Source organism: Triturus cristatus, chromosome 1_2 (assembly GCF_964204655.1).
Source record: "Triturus cristatus chromosome 1_2, aTriCri1.1, whole genome shotgun sequence".
Classification (NCBI taxonomy): Eukaryota; Metazoa; Chordata; class Amphibia; order Caudata; family Salamandridae; genus Triturus; species Triturus cristatus.
In genome coordinates, this window is record NC_140580.1 from 111,540,859 (window position 1) to 111,559,907 (window position 19,049).

Below are 19,049 nucleotides of genomic sequence, written 5' to 3' on the forward strand. Positions count from 1 at the left end.
TTCTTGAGGTCTGGTAACACTCTAACACTAAAGGCAAGAACAACTAGATGGAGGCTGAAAGTTGTGGTCTCCAGTGGGGTAACTTTTCAATAGATTCTCCAAAACATTAAGAAGCACCAAGAGCAGTGGCGGTGACAGAAAACATGCAAATCAGATATCATATTGCTATTTCTAGATCTATCTTGGAAATGAATGAAGTATTTTAGCAAGACACTTACCTGATTAAACTAAACCTGGGCGGAGTTCTCTGAGTTCTGCTCCGCGAAACTGTGCGAATTGCAAAAAAAACTCCGTTGCGCTACGCGGAGCTCCATAAGCGACGGAGTTTCTTTAGATAAATACCGCTCGTGGTGATTTTCAGTAGCAGGTGCTTGTCTGCACTGTGCAGTCATCGCGAACGGCACCATGCACAGCGCAAGGGGGCGCTGCTTCCTTTCTGCCACTCCAGTAAATTTTTACTCGTGCTGCAGCTTTCTCAACACGAACGGACGGTTTATCAATGTGAGCGGTTGCGACCATACGCGACCGCTCGCAACGAGAAATCTGACCACCCACGCTGAGAAATCTCACCGGGAGGTTGATTTTTCACGCTCGCCAACTTGATGTTGACGATTGCAAACGAGGAAAAATCTCACTGGGAGGTGGATTTTACTCACTCGCGCTCGACAACTTGACGCTGATGAACGCAAGCGGTGGAAAAAAATCCGCTCCTCGAGTTTTAGGGAACTGCGCGAGAGTAGAAAACTCCGTGGGCGGAGTGGAGTTCCCCGCCCAGACTTAGATTAAACGTAATTAAAGAAATAAATAGATGTACTATTTGTGGGGAAACCTCAGATACATTATAGGATTTGCTTAACGATTTGCTCATGGCAACATTAATTTATGCCAAATACGTTCGGTAAAAGACTAACAAGAACGCACCAGGGTGTGATATGTGGAAATGTAGACTTTGCAATTGGGTGGGTGTTCCTGCAAGAGCCCAGCGTATGACTGTTACAGAGTGGAGTTTAGGTTTCTCACCTCGTAAATATATAGCATCTGAGATCTTCATTGGTGCTGGTGGTAGTAGGAAGGCAGGGGAAAAAAGCATTCAGAACTCTAATAGCCAGTGTGTATTTCCCAGCTCCGAATATATTGCACGTAAAATCGTTTATTATAAGGTGCTCCCTGTTTTTTGTTAATTGTAAATAAGACCTCTTCACATATTTGATAGCAAAGAAAATTTGAGACAATTGAAAGGTTTTATCTACATTATTGCAAAAAGCTATTATTGCTTTGAATTCATGAAGATGAAATGTTTATTTTTTATTTTATAATTATCTCTACAATGGTTAAATTTGTGTAGATAATTTGTGTAGACAATGGTTGCTGAGCAAAACATGTCATCAGTGACTCCTTCAGTTAGCTCTGTAGACAGCAACTCTTTCTGCTCGGACTTGAATTTTTTATTTTACCATTGCAAGAAAAGGCTTAATCTTGGAAGAATATACAATGTTTTTTACCAAAAATACAGAACTGGCTCAAGGCGTCACATATTACATGGGTTCATATTACGCGCGCCTCTAGTGTGCCCATGTGAGTTCTATGTTAGTGGGTATTTGCATGTGTGTTGCTGGGATGCTTAGGCACCCATTGTGTGGTATTTGTTGCCTTTGTGCCAATATGCGTGTGTCTGTGTGTACAAGTGTCTGCATTCACATTGTCTGTGCACACAGACGCCTCCCTGTGTGTTTGTCCGTGCATGCATGGAAGCGTCAATTCTGTTGAGTTTCCAGGTGCGTCTGGATGGTTTGTCCCTTTGTGTACTTGCACGCTTCTAAAGTCAAACCTGTCGGCTTTGTTAATGCTTCATTCCCTTCGGTGCTATTAATTACCGAGTATCCACTGCAGAGTGCCTCAGGAAGTGGGCGAGGATTTGAAGTCATTTGAAATACATTTCAGGTATTTTCCACATTTTACAGACTCCACTTTCAGTGACGTCACCTCTTGCAAGGCCACATCCCCAATGCTATTGAGGATCAAAAGTCAAGTGATGTCAGTTCCTGTCCCATCATCACATATGTAAGTTAAAAGGGACTCATACTTCCTGATGTGCCTCGGACCACGTATAATCCATGTGATAATATCTTTACAGTATTGAGAGAACGAGGGTGTATGAATTGATGGGTACATTTAAAATATAACACCATGTGCATGTTGTTATACTATGTAACAGAATGTGTCTATCATTCATTATCCATCGGTTTTAATTGTACAAGGGCACTAGATAGATTCTAGAATCCAGGTAAGAGGTTGGCCAAAAGTAAGAGGGTTGTCCTTATTCAAATCCGGTCAGATCACACCTCTCCTGAACAAAAACTTAACTTGGACTCCAATCAATTCAAAATCCTGACACCAGTTCCCAAACTGACCTTAGAAAAATCTTAGAAAAAGCTGCATACCCTCCGCGTCCATCCCACAAATCAAATGAACCCAGAAAATTGCCTCCTAAACTACTACGAGCCCTAAATGCAGAATGGAATCCACCACCCTTCAAATCACTGATGATGCCCTTGATGATGGAAAGTGGAAATGTCTGAATTTTAGCTATACTTAAATTGTCCGCAGCATTCAACACCAGAAACCACTGAACCCTTCTAAAAAGCATATCTTCAAAAATAAGAATGAATGCTATAGCCCTGAAAGGTTCCCAAACCTTCTTTACCCCTCCGTCACAGTTTGTGAAAATGGACAAATACACTTCATACCCCCTCCCATTAGTTTGCATCGTACCCCAAGGCTCTATGCTGTTCCTCTTTTATTCAGCCTCTACCTGGAGCCCTGTGAAACCATGCTACACCCTGCAGGACTAACAATGCTCCAGTATGCAGATGCCACCTAAATCTACCACAAAATATTAGACATTCCCACCCTCAAACTATTTTTGGAAAACCTTATAAAATGTATGAATTTATTTGGTCTTAAACTCAATCCCTCTATAATGAAATTGCTCCTCTTATGTTTGCTAAGCCCACCTACCCCAGTACATAACTGGCAGCAAAGTCTTACGGCCTGATTTAGAGTTTGACAGACAGGTGTTTGCTCTGTCAAGGCAATGGAGCAAAGCACTATATCACCCTGCTGGAGTACCCTCCTGCCAAACTCAGAGATATCCAACGGACCAGCAGACATCTCTAGCATTGGCAGAAACCGACATCATGGCAGTTCCTGTCAATGCATTGTAGGTTTGACCGATGGCTCCATGACGGAGTGGCACAAAAACCTTAAAATGTGTTTTTATTTGTTTCCATGAGGGAGCTGCACGGAAAACCTAAAACTTTTTTTTATATTCCATAACAAAAACCCAAAGTTGGATTTTGTCCTGGAAAAAAAAGAAAAATGTCCTCCTCAACATGGAAGATTTGTCTTATAGTGAGGGGGGCATTTTGCAGTTTTCACTGCCCCTTACTTCAGGTTGTACCTCGCAGTGACAGATAGTGAAAACTGACCATGTGTTCACTCAGTCTTATTCGAGTGGGAGGACACTTGGCCAAACCTCTGACGGCTATTACTCTGTCATGCAGTCAGACGTCCATGTCGGTGGTGAAGACAGAGTAGTCTTTGCTGTGAACACCAAGAATGTCTGCCCGGCTCTAAATGAGAAAGCTGGACCTTCAGTTTGGTGGAGAGGGTATTCAGTTGCCGTTGCAATGAAGTACCTTGACGACCAAACTCTAAATCAGGCTGCTACCGACTTAAGCATTACACCAACATTAGTCCAGTCATCTAAATCTTTAGGCTTCACAATTAACCAGAATATCTCCATGAAACCACACATTTCCAAGCTAACCAAAACAGCCTCATTCAGCTTTACATTCACACAAAAATTCAAATCCTCTATATAATATTTCAGGACCACTGCTAAAGCCCTGGACCTAGCACACCTCAAAGGTGGTAATGCCTTACTCACAGGCTGCCACAAACTTTCTCTTGCTCCAACCCTCAGAGCATCCTACACATAGCTTTCCTTCTTGTCAAAGGCACCAAGAAATCAGATCACATCACCTCCATCTTTAAAGATGCCCAATGGCTGACCCTAGATGACAGAATGTATTTCTATATGGCCTGCATTACACATGAAACTATACAGCTGGGACTACCCTTTTACTTGAAAGATTAACTCAAGCTCCCCGGGAAGGAAGACAAGCACCAGAAATCATTCACAACTGATTCTAGAAATCACAAAAGTAAGAAAGTCCAAGATTTTGAAGTGACATTCTCATGTCCTGAGACACTGGAATGATTTCTATGAAGACTTAAGGATTAATTACAATCCTTTACAATTCAGAGAGAACCTGAAAAGTCACCTGTTTTGAACCTATATGTTCAACTCTATACCCCTCCATGACCACCTCGGTTTCACGCTAATACCCTCAATGATTTTGTATCCCCTCCATAGTACTCTGTATTGTACTTCTGGTTAATTGCAAAGTGCTCTGTTGCCCAAATGGCTAGATCCATGCTATATAAATACTATAAATAAATAAATACATACATACGCAATAATTCATAAATGTCACTCAGAATGCTTTAATATAAAAGATACAGAAGCTGTTTAAATCATATTTCTTATTTGTATTACCATATGTGAGGTCCAGGTCATGGCTTATGGGTGGGATGCATCTTATTGGTTATTTGTGATTGAGGAGCCCGTTGACATGGAATATATTCAAGGAAAGTTAAATGAAAAGTGAAAGGACTTACCTGTTGGTCAGTGGTCCTATGAAGGGGTTTGTGATCAGCTGGACAGTGGCCTTTGATGCAAACAAAAGCCCCACGCGCACATTTTCGTTCAGCAGATCAGAGTCTGCCTTTGGACAATCTGAAGGAATTGTAGTGGCATTTGGTGTTGGTGGCCGGTTGGTAGTGGGATTGGGCCCATTCAATATCATCTCCTCTGTGACGTTCCCAGTGATTAATGTTGAGTTGTTGTAATAGGAAAAAATGGTCTGGAAACTGTTGATGGTAGCGGCTACTGCCACATCTCCCGTCGACCTGGCTGTCTGCAGCTCCGTCTCGTTGATCTCATGCGTCAAGCCATACAGGTAGCTGGGAATGATGGGAACTGTGGAGGTAAAGGTGAAACATGAATAGTGGAAAATGTGCAAAGCTCACATCACAATGAATGCACCGTAGAAGCTGTTCGCACAGGCATAGCTGTACGCAGAACCCTCTCTGCAGCACCTTCTGCTTCTTAGTTCCATTTCCCTCCTCCTCTTCACACTTGACCAGGAAAGTTTGGCTTTGCTTAACTAGCACGAGATTAATTCATCACCCAATTACAATTGTGGTCCATTTTGATCACGTGCTTTTGCTTTAGCAACTTTATGTATGTGTGCAAAAGGCACGCGGGCAATCCCATGGCATTTGATCCAACGATCTTAGGGCAAGCCAACTCACAACTTCTTAATTTCCCCTGCAGGATATCTATACCTTAAGCAACCACTATATATTACACATATAAAGGCTGCTAACACACATCAGATATTAGATGCAAACTATGAATTGTCTGCCTACAGAAAATATAGCCATCCAAAATTTAAGAAGGACATAACAATAGAGAGCTGCAGGAGAACTCTGAAACCCTGGATCAGATTATAAACACTACATAGTTTTGAGGACCACAGCACCCTGTGGCAATTGTTAGTGTCTAGTTTCAAACAAGGCATTAACAATGGTTACCGGGAGCTGCGGCCCTCACAATTATGTAACACACAAATTCTGTAACCCCCCTCATACCCTTTAGCCTGTTAATTATGTCAGATTATGGACTGGGCAGTCAGATGGCCGAGCTTGGGAACAGACAAGAAAATCGTGAAAACAGAACTCTACAGTATTTAATGCCACAGGAGGACCTTCCAGCTAAAATTTACACTCAAATCCCGTATCTACTAGGAATACTTGTCAGGAATTAGAAAGACCAAATGAAAAAGAAACTTTGAAATTCTGAGAGGTCACAACTTGAGAAAGTAGTTGGAAGCAGACTGAACTCCGAGGAGGTTCTTAATACTTATTTACCCCTCCATGGAAGCAAGGGACCCTGGGATAAATAAAACAATGGGACTCAGTTGTAACCATTTCAGAATTACTGAAAGGCTTGAGAATGCCAACACTGGCATGCGGCTAAAAGGCCGAAACACGCTTTGGCTGTAACCGCAAGTACTCATACCAAAGATTGGTACCGAAAAACACGCATTGAAGGACATGTTACATGAAAAATATTTCTACAATAACTATGAATGGACTATGTGTATAAAATAATGCATTCTTGATACTCTTCTCACCATTATTTGCTTAAAGACCAATGAGTCATAAGATTGCGCAATTTACACTCTACCCATAGTCAAAGCTGCCAGTAGCAGATTGTGCCTATTATACACGAACAGAGAAAGTAACTACCAATTGTCCACTGCACTGCTATAATATGAAACACAGTGAAGTCAGTGAAGCCATAACATACTCATTGTCTAGAAGTCACAGGTGTAGGTAGCAAATGGCCACCCCAAGCTTCAGCACATCGAAACCAGGAACCCTTCGAAAACATCAAACAGTAACAGAATGTGCACCCAGATTTTGACCATGATATTGTGAATGAGCAAACGAAACAGAGGTACAGCCAATAATGATGCATACACCTTGGCACAGTGAGCAAAGGGCATTCTAATACTCCCTAGGTTTGCGAAAGTAGAGCTAACCTCCGCGGCAGCAGCCTTTGTGAGTCAAGCCACTTGATAAATAACCAGTGCCATCTTCCTAAGTAGTATATATTATATCGCAATTGTGTCCAATATGTATATTATTTCTCAACTGCATCCATCAATTAACTCTCATGTTGGGGTTTGACAGACACTCTAGCAGGCTTCCTGATTTATCTGTCTCATCGTACACCTTAGTCATGTATCCCTTATAATGTTCACATCATAGCCACTCAGTGTTTCCTGTACCTCTACCAGTCTTTTCTGCAACTCATGGTCCCCTGACCTTTTTTGTTCAAGTATTATGAGTGTTTGCTCTTGTATGGTGACATCCCTTACCAGTGTTAATCTAACTCTGGAAACTATTTTATACAGTGCCCATCAATTTCAACTTCAAAAGCCTCTCCCTCCACTAATATAGAGGATGCTGTCCCTTGTTTTCAGCAAAATCTATATATTGTTTCCATGGTAGACTATTTGAAAACACAGGGCCTGCTTTACAAAGGTAAACCTACACTTTTGTGTAAGTTTACTATACTTTGGGTATTCACAAACTACCAGTTTAATTTTGCCACTAGTCATTTTACCACTGCAGAGACTCCGCAGTTGGAGAGGAGTATTCAGCGCAATAAAAAAATTGGACAGGCCTAACTTTTTATGAGCAGAGTTTCTGCAGTCATAAAATTACTATCAGTAAAAGTAAACTTTTAGGTGGCAGATTTACAAGACTCTGACGCATCTCTGCATTAGAGCAGAGATGCATCAGTTTCCCTGCGCCTACATGCAAAACCCTTGCGCCACCATTGATGCGTTGTATTTACAACACGGCGCACCATGGCGCAAGGATTGACAGATGCATCTGAAATTCGGATGCATCTGTTGGCACAAAAGTCACACATTGCTGGAGTTGTGTTGCAAGCACAACACAACTCCAGCAAAGCATGGGGAGGTCTTTACTTATTGTTCTGTGTCACTCCATATGCCTGCTTCAAGCATGCATAAGGTTTTTAAGCTGTGGCGTCCTAGAAGTGGCACCGTGAAATCTTGTTGATTTCACTGCGTCACTTCTACAAGGCTTTCCTGCGTGGGAACTGCCACACTCATACATTATATCTGACACGGGTATAATGTGGCGCAGGGCTTTACAACGTGATGCATCTCCCCAGCAAACTTGTGTGTGTTTACCTTTGTGAGTCAGGCCCGGAGTTTTCTAGAGACGCCACCCTCAACTTCAAACTGGGCGTAGCCATTATTGTGGCCCCCAGTGCAAGTACAGAAACAGGGGGTTATGGTCTGAAAATGTTTTGAGCAATTATTCACCATGGACCAAATTAGCATGCAGTTGTGGCGAGCATAACATAAGGTCTAATTAGAGGTCATGCATCACAGAGTAAAATAAGTAGTCTTAGGCATGAGAGTGACTAGCTCCCCAGGCATTAATAAGACCCTATAGTTCCACCCATCTCTTTAGATCCTTTAACATTTCCATTGTGGGGGGGGCAGAAATAGAGGGGTGCTACCTATACAGATCTACATCAGCATCACATTTTAAATTACCCCCTATTATCATGGGATAATGCATACTTGCCTGGAAAGTGAATCTGAAAAGGCCACATAATCAACATTTGGGACATAAAAATGATTTAGAGCAATGTCCTTCCCATCCAGTCCACACCAACAAACCACCACCATCATATATCTACCTTCTTTATCCTTAATTTCAATATTCACCTTATTGAGTACCCGGGGGCTAATCCAAATCAAACAACCTCCCTCCCCCAGGGAAAGGCAGAGTAATGTGTAAAGTACACTCAGCCCTTCCATCGTTCCTGTAGTGTGTAGCCCTCCTTGAGGGTCAAGTGCAATTCATGCAAACAATAAGTGCTCCCTTCTTAACATATGCCTGTGCATTGTATTATTTAGCCATATAATTGAGTCCCACTCATTCAATGTGAGTAATTTAACATTTTCACACCTATTAGCCTCACTTCAAAGGCTCTAGGAGTCCTTCTCCCCCTGCATGTAATATGAGATACACATTTTTGATTTGAGTTGCACTTTTTGTCCACTGTTGGTGCCTGCTGTCTCCGCGACACTTTCCACCATAGGCTACACCCACTACAATAACAAATTGCAAACTATAAAAATAACTCAATTCACCCCTCCTTGGACAGCTATGCAAGGGCCTTCCATCCAAATACAAAGTCCAAATAAGAGTTTTAAATTCAATAATGGTCTGTGTTAGAGCGATAGCCAACCAACAGACAATTGAAACTAAGCAAAAATCAATAAAGTTAATAGTGGAGGTGGGGGGAGTGGTTCCCTGTTTTTGGAATGCCTTTTGGCAGCACCCGGCCAGTGTCCCACCAGCAATCTGTATATAACCTGGCAGGCATTTCATATGAAGGTTCACCCATCCAGTACTCCACCTTTCAACTTTTTATTGTAAGCATTTCATTTCTCCATTTAATGGAGGTCAACTGCTGTGCACAGAGTAATCCTTGCCATTTTGTCTTCCCTGTCCAATGATCATGAAAGGTCATCATCATGATTGGTGTCCAAGTCCGTTCTTTCTTTTGACAAACTAACCCATACTGTTCTAAGGGTGTCACTCCTGATTCCACCAGCCATCTTGACTTCTCAGTCTCTCTCAGGTTGAGCCTGCATTCTGGTTAGTATCCCTACTTGTCTCTGCTTCCTGCTACGTTGGCTCACGGTGGTACTCCTGTCATAGTCAATGGAGCCTTATCCTAACTCATGTGCATCTGCCCACTCCCAGATCACTTGCAGAGAGGATAAAATTCTAGAGCGTTTGACAGTCATTAGTTTGAACTTGGTGCAAATAAAGTGGGCATATTTAACTCCCATCTCACGTAGTCTATGTTTCACTCTTGTGAAAGAGGCTCTTTGCTGTTGGAATGCAGCAGTAAAGTCCAAAAATATAATTATTCTCTGGTTCTTAATTTCCAAACTACCTTTTTCATGCACCTGCTGCAGAATATCGTCCCTGTGGCAGCAATGAAGTAACTTTGCCATCATAGGCTGGGGGGGATGTTCCAGGTGGAGGAGGTCTCACCGGTCCTCTATACACTGATCCAGGGCAAAAAAATTGTCAAATCCTCAGGAGCCACTCACTGTCATATCCATTGTTTCAGGTAGGTCACTATATATCTTCCCTCAATTCACTTTGTATGTTGATTCTTTCTGCATGCCGCTCCTCAGAATCTCTGCCCGATATTGCAGGAACAACACCGTTTCTGTGTGGTCACACATTTGTCTCTTGAGTTCTTCCATTGTTGGTTTCAGATCTACCTCTTTGTTGGAAATTACGATCTTTTGCATAGTATTCCCTCGAATCTTTGCCTTCAATCTTCTTTTTATGCGGAACCTGCTTTGGTTGCATTTTTACTCTGTGCATTTTACTCCTGCCACTCAGTGGTAAAGTGCTTTTGCTCTCCCTTCCAAACATGGTGAAATTAGTATACACCTTATTGGCAGTTGTAGTTTATTTCTAAGTCATTAGCAAATGACACTACATGCACTGCTACTATATGTAAACATGACCTGTAAATTAAATGCTACTCGTAGGCTGTAGAGCTCATAGTACCACCAAAGTAATACTGTAAAATATGTCCCAGTCTTGCCACGACAGCTTGTAGTGCAGTTTTATACTGCCATTTTTCCATGGCAAAATATTTTTTTTGCCAGGCTTAACCTTCCATCTAATACTTATTAGCTACCCCTAATGTTGGCCCCAAAGGCTCGTATGTCAGGGTGCATGGTGTTTAAAAAGTAGAACACGTGTACTTATGTTTTACATGCCATTAGAAGTTTTTCACTGCAACAAGGCTTCTTCTCCCATAGATTAACACTGGGTTACCTTGTTGCACTTAGTAAATGATAACTTCAGTTTGAAAGCCAATAAAGAAATACTTATTCCACTCTTTTAAAATGTAATTTAAAATCTTCTTTAATGGTCAAGTTGGATTTTAAATTGTATTCTGAAAATGGCTCTTTTAGAAAGTTGGATTTTTTTTCTGCCTTAACCAAATGTGCCTTTTTTGCCAATGTCCAAGGTCACATGACTGTTAATTACTCCCCTGCGGCATAATGTTATTCCTTCCAGACTGGGGACAAAATGGCCTTGGATATGGGAAAGTGTGTTCCTCTCCTGAGCAGGATAATCTGGGGGGTTTTAATCAGCCCTTCCTGAGCTTCGAAGGGTAGATTGTGGGCTGCCCCCAGCCCCTTCCTGCCTCCTGTCCTGTTACTAGCAAATAGAGCCCACAACTGAGCATGCCTGCCCTTTGTTCCACTAGGCCGATTAAAGCCAAACCCTTGGAGAAGGGAAGAACTGACTAGAACCAGTTTAGGGTTAGACAAATGGGGCGTGCCCCACACAAATAGGCTGACATTTGAAATGAAAGCATAATCATCAGAACCTTTGACAAGAACAGTCCTGGAGCTGAGAACATTCAGAAGAAGAACTGCACTGCTGTCTGAAGAAGAAAGACTGGACCTGCTTGCCTTGAACCCAGGACCCCAGAAGTGACTCCAATGGTCAGTTGGCTAACTTCCTGTTTGACTACAGGGACAAGTCAAGCTTTCCAGTTCACCAGACCCAACTGGAATTAACCTGGACCTCTCTGCTGGCCTCCCTCGGAGTGAGTTCTGACCCCCAAGAATTGCCCTCAAGGTCATCGACCCTTCGCTGCTGTCAGAGTGCACTTCTTCCAACCCTACTGAAGGCTTCACTGGACTCAATGCAGAGCAACGCTGAGTAGCACCGGATCAATAGCTCTACCCTCTCTGGAGCTGAGCAGCACATAATCTACCGCTCCACCAACTCCAAAACCGAACGGCACCCGATTGACAGCTCCACAGACTCTGATGTTAGTGGACCCGATCTCTTGCTTCCATGACTTTAACACCAAATCCCGCTGAGCAGCCTCCAAGTGATTCTGGGACCTGGAGTGGCGGCTGTCTGTGGTCACCAACTCCCTAGATACCTACGACCTTCAAACCCACGCCAAAGTCAGAAGGTAATCCTTCCACCAGGACTAACCTGGTCCCTGTATCTGACCTGCCGCTCAGTTGCGGTCAGCCTTAACTTTTGACTTTGACCCTGGTCCAGCTCCACCAGCTAACAGAGATTGGTGCTTTGTGCTTTTTGGTGCTATTTCTATTGAAAACGTTAAAAATTTGTATCTCCAGCTCTACTTATTCTCTATTTTTCTAAATTGGTTTGGGACTTTTTTGTGTTGTTTTTTCACTTTATAATTGCTTGAGTACTGCATAAATACTTTACACATTGCTCTAAGTTAAGCCTGACTTCTTTTGTAACAGGGTTAAGCATAGACTTATTTAGTGACTGTAATCCCGCGACCGCGAGACCTAAGATGGCTGCGGTGACGCACCTGGAGGGCAATCGGTTACCTTCCCAGCAGCGCAGGATGCCGATCACGTGACCGCTACTGCGCTTGAAGTGCCGAGAGTGCGGAGCGCTGGAAGAGAGAGCGACGCGCTGTCAGGAGGGACAGGAGCACCAGAAGAAGATAGCCAGAGTGAGGAGGTGAAGAGCCAGGAGCCCGAGAGAGTGGAGGCTGGAAGCGAGGGATCCAGGAACAAGGAGTCCACAAGGAGGAGCCAGGAGAAAGAGGCAGGAGAAGACCGCAAGGATCAGCCCAGAGGCAACACCTACCGGTCCAATCATCCCGAGAGTGAAGTGGACGTCTGGACTCCTTCTGCCACGACCCAGGAGGGCCATGGCCAGAGGCAAGTACCACTTCGCCGCTATTTTGCAGTAGGGAAGTGGGAGCTGTAAACCAGCACCAGAGCACTGCATGCCCTGAAGTACCTGTAGAGTACGCAGCCACTTGGGTGTTTAGGTGGAGGTCTATACAGGAATCCCATAGCCCTTCTCCTAACCTCCTGTTGTTGTTTTTTTCTCTTTTTTGTTTGTTGAATTGAGGGAAAAACCAAAACATACCATCGACCCCCGCAACTGTCCATTGGGACCTAGCCCTGTTGTGCCCCGAGAGAGAAAGGAAGCATACAGAGGACCCTTGTCTGTGGAGTGTTCCACGAACCCCTTTTGTTTGTTTTTCTTTGAGAACTCACTAATAAGGAAGCATACAGAAGAAGACTACTTTCCTTGTCTGTGGACTGTTCCATGAACCCCTTTTGTTTGTTTTTATTTGAGGAGAACTCACTAATAAAGAAATACTAGCATGACGGAGTCTTTCCTTTTCATATGAGTATCCCTTTTCTTGGCCACTGAGCGATTACAGTGACTTTTGTGGTTCCCCCTGATAAGGACTGTGTTTATTACTTGTGTGGGGCTCTCATTCCTCTCAACCAATCAACCAATTTCTTACACACTGCTATGTCTGTTTTTCCAATGCGATCAGACATCTTGTGCTGATCATCCCAGAGGAAAATAATGTCCAAAGCCACAATGTCTATTTTCTTTTCAAGTGCATCTCTGGTTGCACAGATTGCTGCCAAGATGATATCCCCCTCCATGGTGTACCCTGTTTTGTGTTATTGTTGGGGTATAATGAAAATTATTGAATAGGACTCTGTCGGTACTACTTGCATATTAAAATGCCTCCCGATCTTTTACCGGAGAGATCAACTTTGCATCAAGGTTCCTTGGTCTTCCAGTGTGTGTGCACTTTTTTGGCTGTTCAGTTACAGGATCACGTCTCCCATTGTTCATCTGATAATCCCCACAGTTGTAAGCATGACCATAGTCTATAGAGAGGGAATAAGACTGGTTCTAGTTGGAGAGTGGTGGTGACCTAGAATTTGGTTATAGGCTTTTAAATGACACATGGACTGTCTTCTGTACACCATATGCACTAGGTTGAGTTCTTTACATTTTAAGGTCATGAGTATATGGCCAAGTCATCTGTTTTCGCTTTGTTTTGAAAGTGTTTTTTTTACATTAAATGTTTGTATATAGGCGACATTAATGCATAGACACGCTAATGCTGTTTGGACAGAAATGCTGCTTATTTGTGTTTAGATTGAGTATAGTTAATATAGGCCTGAATTTTAAAGAGGTTTACTTTAGTTGCCATCTTTGCTTGTGACACATGAACATTTAATTTCTAAGCAAACTGTGTCCTAATTGTGGGACATCATTTTCTTTTCACTTCTTTCTAGCCATGACCACTGAAGCTACGACCATTGAGTTGTTGCCAATTAGAAGACGATGTAGGACAGAGAACTTGCAGGTTGCATCTTGTGGCGTTTTCAGCTCTGTATACAAGTGGTGGCTGATACAAGACAGTGGTAGTGGGGCAGGAAGGTGTTAAAAAAAAGAAGAAAATTCCACTTACCTTGCCGCCGTCGGTGATGCAGGAGCAGGAAGCACACAGGCTCCCAGTCTCCCATAACCAATCACAATGCTGCTAATAGCAATGTCGGCATTGGTCTGAGTGCCGTGGTTTGGTGCTCAGACAGGTAGTAGGAGCCTGCGCATGTTCTACACCCAGGCTGTGTATTACAGCTGGTGGAGAGCATGCTAAGTGCTCATGACTGCTTGGCCGGCCCAAGACGGCCGGATGAACCATCATGCTCACTTAAGTCCACACACCACTCCTCCACCTGCTGGCTGACAGCCCAGGCACACCACGCACCGCAACTTAAACAAAACACAACTGGGCCAGTACGGGAAAAATACAATGATAATAACATTGTGTTATTATCATTTTATTTTTCCTGACGGCCGACGCTCATCTGGCTTAGCGGAGGAGCCGCTGCCGCTGTATACGGGAGACTTTTGCCATTGAGTTTGGCATCCCTACTTCCTCTTCCATTTTTGCTCTGTTTTTGAAGGCTGATTTGTGACTTGGCGACACTAATTCATTTGAAGTTACTGCTGAGCTTTCTGAGAACAATACACATATATGCCAGACAAAGGAGGTCTGAAACTTGTGCGGCATTGTATTGGTCATTCTGCAGTTAGCTGAGTGTTATTGATGTCGATTGGATCCGGGGTTGCTCTAGATGTGGGAGCAGTAAGATCTGGCTGCTGTGGTTCCAGGTATTATGGATTATTTAGGAGGGCTGGAATTGTGTATTGTTTAAATGCAAATGGCACTCTGTCCTGCAGTCATGTTTCATCCATTTTGGGGGTTTCCTGGCTGTACAGAAGCAGTCTCGCATTTAAGGAAATGAGCTCTGTAGCCAGGATTGACAGGGCAGGATCTTGGGTGTGGGTGTTACATGTTGTGGAGCTGGTACTTGGGGTGCGTGGGGCTTAAGAGATCTTAGTTGTGACATCCCAGTCCTGACTAGACACATGGTGAATTTTAGGGATATATGTTTCGATATATGTTTAAAATGTTGAAATTGTGTGCTTAGTGGTCTAATCATTTGTCTGTTGCTGAAAAAATGTCATAAATACTCTGTCCCTTTAAATCACCAAGACTACAAATCACGATGAAAAGGAACACTGGAGGTAGTTTGTGGTCAAGGGAATTCATTCAATCAAAGCAAACACAATCAGATAATGGACGGAGGTGCAGGTTCCTTCGTAAGTGCGTATCTAACTCCCAGAACGGGGGTGCTGCTTTCTTGTGCTTGTCTTTATGCAGACACCTACGGGGCGTGACCTATTTATTTAGCTGTATCGAGGGTGCAGACTCAGCATTTTTGACGGATGGACGTGTGTGTGTGTGTGTGTGTGTGTGTGTGTGTGTGTGTGTGTGACTTCAGTCACTAATCCCCCACCCCAAAAAAATCTCTGTGCCCACAGTAACGAAAATAAATAGAGCAAGTTCTGTTCACTGGAGCATAATACACAGCTGGTTTGTGTGCTCAAAGGATCTCTATTGCACTCACTGAGACCCCTTAATAGAGAAACCTGCATGTGTGTTTTAATTTCCATAGCCTTTTTTTTTTACTGTTTTGAACAAACCGTGCAGAGCTGCGATGATGCGGAGGGTGCACAGTGTTGCCTAAGTGATTTGCTGTTTTCTCTCTAATTTCTAGCTGCGTGTAGACTTACTTGGTCACCCTGTTTAGGAAGAAGACTTGTGCTTTTTTTTGTCAGAAACTCATATATGTTCTATTATTTTTAGTTTCTACTCCTATAATTCCTTTTTTATTTGAATGCCAGTTGGGCCTATTTGCCTGCGAGGTGGTTCTCCATCACCACTATCTCAGAGACTCTTGTCTGATCCATCAAGCACGTGTGTGCCAACTCCTCAGTCGTGATTTGTGCCCACACTTATTTTTCACATTTTATATAGATCGGACACGGCCCGAAGGCATCAGAGCACTTTACAATGTAATGTAATGTGTCTTGTAAAGCACACTGCTGCCCTAAGGCGTCGTGGCGCTGTAGACCACTGGGGAACCCGTCCTGGCTATCCCTGTGAGATGGTCCCTCCTGGGTATCTCCAAGGTGAAACCAGGCATCCCCGGCGAATGTGGGGGGCCGTTGTGGAGATGAGGCAAGCTAATGCCCAGAGTTGCCGAGTGTGATCCCTGGTTAGAGTAGGCACCAAGGCGAGAATTATCGAGTCCGCTGGCCTTGGTCCACGACCCTGCCGCGTCGGGAATTGAACCCTGGTCCCGGGCCGTCCTCTGCTTCCGGGTCTGCTGCCTCTAACCAGTGAGCCACACCACTCCAACACTACAACAGTAGCAGGATACATGAGTTCCAGTCAGTTCCAGTTACAGTAATTGAACTTGGACGCTTCCATCAGAAGATGCGTGCAGGAGTTACCACATGAGACAATTACAGAGGATGGTCAACACACGAGGGAAGGCATGGGAGACAGAGTGATTGTCCAGTGTGCAGATCAGATCTTAAGGCGCTTCTTCCATTATGCAAATCTCTCGGGCATCCCTCACTGGCATGGGTGAGATGGAATCTGATTTGTTTTTGATGGAACACCGAAGAGGACTTTTTGTACTGAACTGGATAAGATTTGGCTTGTGACAATTTCCTTAGCTTGGAAAGAAAGCTTGGGATATGTTTGGCAGTTGAGTTCTCTATGTCCTCAATATCGCACAATGGATTGGTAGTATGTTCCAGGGTTTTCGTATGGTAGCCATACTCTGCAATTAAAATGAGGCTGCTGCAAAGAGTTCTAGGTGAATTACTCTTGCTTATTGTCTGATGTTTGAGAGGAGGTTGGTGGCTCATATCATGTTTGCCTAGGGCCACAAGGGAAGTCATGAATACATATATATGGGGGTTTTGTATTTTTGTGATGAATAACTGAACACAAAGCCAAAATGTAATTTTCTATGCTTTGCTTAGGGTTTTGTGAGCACCAGAGTTCATGTTTCCAGTTTGCAAAACGATCTCCTATTTTAGGCATTTTAGTCATTCAAGGACAGGATATGTCCTGTGACTAACTTATAATACTACAATAAAATGCTTTCCCAAAGTTTAATGAGGGCTCTGGGTAATGTAATGATGGCTTCGGCATGTCCTAGGGAAATCTGTGTTCTCAGGCCTTCACTCTTCTCAAGTGGGCAAACTCTTCTTTCTTCTATTACTACTTTATTACACATTATATTATAGTAGCCATTCTGGATGCATTTGCATGGAGGCCATTTAGGGGTCGCCAGAGATCGCAGTTACGACCGCTGGGCTCTGCCTGGCGACCCCTGGCATTGTTCTGTCAACCCCTGGTCTCTGTAGCGACCAAGATGCACCAGGAAAAGAGAAATCTATTTCCAGAGTGCACTTCTCCTTTTTCAAAGAAGAGTGGACTGTGGCTTAGATCACGAAGATTGTAAACTGTTGCACAGCAACTGTTTCAATTTGTCAAGTGACAGACAACCCCCATCCAGGCCCAGGGTGCACGGGAGCCACTAGCAACAAAGCAGCTTCCTGGGACAGGCAATGCTGATATAGGGACTCTTTGTAAGTAAAAATTTCAAAACATTGTTATAACTTTTTTGTGGTCTGTGCTTTTATTGAACAGTTAACTGTATTGTAAGTGTGTCTTTGGGAGTGGGAGAGAGAGAGAGGGAGTGTGTGCGTGCCTGTGTGTGAATGCGTGCGTGTGTGTAAGTGTGTGAGTAAAAATGACAATTGCCACTAGCTGTCATATTGTATGTAATTCTTGGCAAAAGTCTGGAACTGGCATACACTATACAATTCTTAGCATAAGGAAGTACATCCATTTCATATAGGGTCTAGCTATTGACACGCAGACGGCAACCCCTCCACACTTTTAAAAAATTTAGTCAACTCCAGCTAAGCATCAGGCTACATTGGTTTGGCACACCATTGGCTTTGGAGCCAATTTGTGAGAAATTTGACCCCATTTTTTTCAACATTTTCTAGGCCAACTGTGTTATAGGTTCACGTATTTCACTGGTGGAGGCAGGCCTATCAAGCAGGTATTAACAAAAAAGATTTTTCTTGGAGAGATCAAAAATCAGATAACTCACACACCACTCTCTTCACTGACATATATTCAATAATTACTATCACAGTCTTGAAAGAACAAAAGAGGCAATTAGATAAAGTCTATTTAATAAAACTTATAATAAAAACAATTGTACAGTTATATAAAATTCATATTGTCGAAAATGATTAACAAGAAATAAATTGCACATACATTATTAAAACCTTATATAAAGGGAGAGTAAAACAAATCAAGACATACATATTTGTCATTCAGAATACTTGTTAATTTGAAGGAATCAAGCATTAAAAATATCGAAACCCTATTTTACCAATAGTTCATCGTTCCTAAAATGTAACATCAACAAGGGGGCATATACGCGTTTCAGTGGGTATACATTGTAGAACCAACTTCTTCAGGACAACAACAATCTTTATCTCTCTAACCAAGTATGAGGTATTCACCGACTTCCTATTATTATTAAGGTCCTATCATTATTAAGGTGAGGCACACTGTTGACCGTCACTCAATCTGGTCTTTGTTGGCATAAAAACTCTATTTTATTTTGGTGTTCACATGTATACTGAAGGCCTGACCTTCAGATATCACTATACGTTGACCACATCTGATTCTAGCAGAAGTATTACTTGGGCATACCATCCTACACTCCTACGCTCTATGGTGTGATTCCAATAAGACCTTTAATGTTCTAAAAATGGAGCGGCAAGATACATAAAACAAACCTACGTTTAATAAATCGAAGGTCTGATTATGGGACGTCGTGCTGGGGACTAATCAGCCCTCCAAATTGATGTCTCAGGATATCAACAACCACATCAGTTGTGGTGTATAGAATCACTCCCTTTAGCGTCCCACGTCCTCTTACCGATCACAGTTAAGATCTATCTAGCAGGTCTGCCTGCTTAGCAGA

The 19,049-nt window shown here is 43.0% G+C and overlaps 1 protein-coding gene across 2 annotated transcripts in view; it reads right to left on the reverse strand.

The window, feature by feature from the left end:
- SLC18A2 (solute carrier family 18 member A2) overlaps positions 1-19,049 on the reverse strand; it is a 379,609-nt gene that overhangs the window by 233,638 nt on the left and 126,922 nt on the right. For both annotated transcript variants that reach the window (XM_085603098.1, XM_085603106.1), the window contains one exon: positions 4,744-5,104. In XM_085603098.1, the coding sequence (XP_085459224.1) occupies positions 4,744-5,104 (361 nt within the window). The remainder of the gene's footprint in view (positions 1-4,743; positions 5,105-19,049) is intronic.